Below are 2079 nucleotides of genomic sequence, written 5' to 3' on the forward strand. Positions count from 1 at the left end.
ACCAGGTGGGACACGAACAACTGCCAGGACATGGTTAATAGGTATTATTCTCCATTCTGAAATAAAAGCTTGATGGAGTGGTTAGTCCGCTTTTATATATAATGATTCTGATATTACAGGTTTTAGAGAGAAAAGTATTAAATAAAGCCATAAATAGATGACACAAGAGATGCAGTTTAAGAGCATTTTCTGAACCAGCGAGCCAGTAATTTCAAGTGTCAAGACTGCTGCTTTAGTGAAGCATTTATTCGTAGTCTAACCATCATTAGTTATTGATCTCTGCAATGCCTCTCTCTGCTCCAATCTGCTCCACAGAATTACAAGTTATACACAGACCTCAGGAATGCAGAAGCCATTAGGACTGTACAAAACACCGCTGTTCACTAGATAATATTCTATACTTCCTAAAGGCAGGAGATTCAGTAGATAACAAATTTCCTAAACCCATCCTGTATTTAGCAGCAGAGAGCTTGCCCTTTCAATACTGTTCCTACAGGTAGTACTGCACACATAGTGCCTTCAGAGCAGGCACTAGCTGGGGAGCAACAGAGTAAAGGAAGAGTTCATCTTTTGAAAGAAAGGCATTAATATACTGCAAAGTTCCTGTGTAAATGGCAAAGAGTTAAAATTAAATATGTACTAAACTGACTAGTGCACAAAAAATACCACGTAATTTTAGTAAGAACCACCAGCAGGGCAGAAGCTCAGCTGTGATGTAAACTAGCTTCGGTCTCCAGGTTTATTTTGATCTCCTTACAGCAACTTACTTTTCCCAGATGCAAGAAAATAGTATTCCTGCCCAGAAGGTAATTGTCTTTCAGTTCTTCACATCACAACTCTTGCTTAGTGTTTTGCTCAGTTCAAGTCACTTGTCTGTAATATGACAGCATAGCATCTAGACTTTGGTAAAGTGGCTCCCGATTTTGAGCATCACTGCTTTTGGGCTGCGCTGAAGGTGCCGCATCCTGGGCACTGTGACCGGAGGGCTGCACCCCTGGAGCTGCATCCTGGTCACTGTGGCTGGAGGGCTGCACCCCTGGAGCTGCATCCTGGGCACTGTGACCGGAGGGCTGCACCCCTGGAGCTGCATCCTGGGCACTGTGACTGCAGGGTTGCACCCCTGGAGCTGCATCCTGGTCACTGTAACCGCAGGGCTGCACCCCTGGAGCTGCACCCTGGGCACTGTAACCACAGGGCTGCACCCCTGGAGGAGCATCTTGGGCACCGCAAGCATAGGGCTGCACTCCTGGAGGCGCATCCTGGGTGCTGCAGCCACAAGGCTGCATTCCTGGAGGTGCCTCCTGGGTGCCGTAGCCGTAGGCCTGCATTGGGAATGGCATGCTGTGAGTGCCATAGCCATAAGCCTGCATTGGTGGCAGCATGCCTGTAGCACCGTAGCCATAATGCTGCATTGGAAATGGCACATCATGAGTGCCATAGCCATAAGCCTGCACTGATGACAGCATATGTGGAGCACCATAGCCATAAGGCTGCATTGGCGGTGGCACACCTTGAGCACCGTAACCATAAGCCTGTGCTGATGGTGGCACATCCTCCTCATCACTGCTGTCATCCTCCGATGATGATGGTGCAGCTTGAGTGTTACTGCTACAGGGCGCTGCTGATACCGACTCACATCGAACACTGCTGTTGTAAGCCTGCAGGGGAGGTGGCCCTTCTCCAGCGCTGCTGCCGTTGGCCTGCACTGACGGCATCCTTGGGTTTTGTGCTGTCTCTGGTTCCAGTTTTTCAGAGGAGGCTTCATTCTGTTTTGAATTCTGACTTCTGTAATTATCACCTTTCTTTTGTCCCAGGAAGTACTCAGAAGGTGGTGCAAATTCTGGGTCTCGCTCATCTCTGAGTTCTTCCTGTTTCTTCAACCATTGTCCAAACATCAGTTCTGGTAGAAACAAGAAAAATGGCAGATTGAATATAGATTTCAGGGTCTGGAGGTCAGTCAGAAAGGAGGGAAAACAAATGAGCAAACAGAAGATGCAGCTGTGTAAAACCATTTGAAGTGACTTTTCCACCTCGGACTGGATTGCTGGCTGAGCTGACAGCCCACTTTCTTTACAGCGC

General features: G+C 48.0%; 1 protein-coding gene across 1 annotated transcript in view; it reads right to left on the reverse strand.

Moving 5' to 3' along the window:
- Positions 1-860: 860 nt before the first annotated feature.
- The window catches only part of CCDC174 (coiled-coil domain containing 174), a 9514-nt gene continuing 8295 nt past the window's right edge, over positions 861-2079 (reverse strand). The window contains exon 10 of the mRNA XM_010020612.1: positions 861-1900. Within this exon, the coding sequence (XP_010018914.1) occupies positions 861-1900 (1040 nt within the window). The remainder of the gene's footprint in view (positions 1901-2079) is intronic.

This window comes from Nestor notabilis, unplaced genomic scaffold (assembly GCF_000696875.1).
Source record: "Nestor notabilis isolate BGI_N333 unplaced genomic scaffold, ASM69687v1 scaffold21548, whole genome shotgun sequence".
NCBI classification, from domain to species: Eukaryota; Metazoa; Chordata; class Aves; order Psittaciformes; family Psittacidae; genus Nestor; species Nestor notabilis.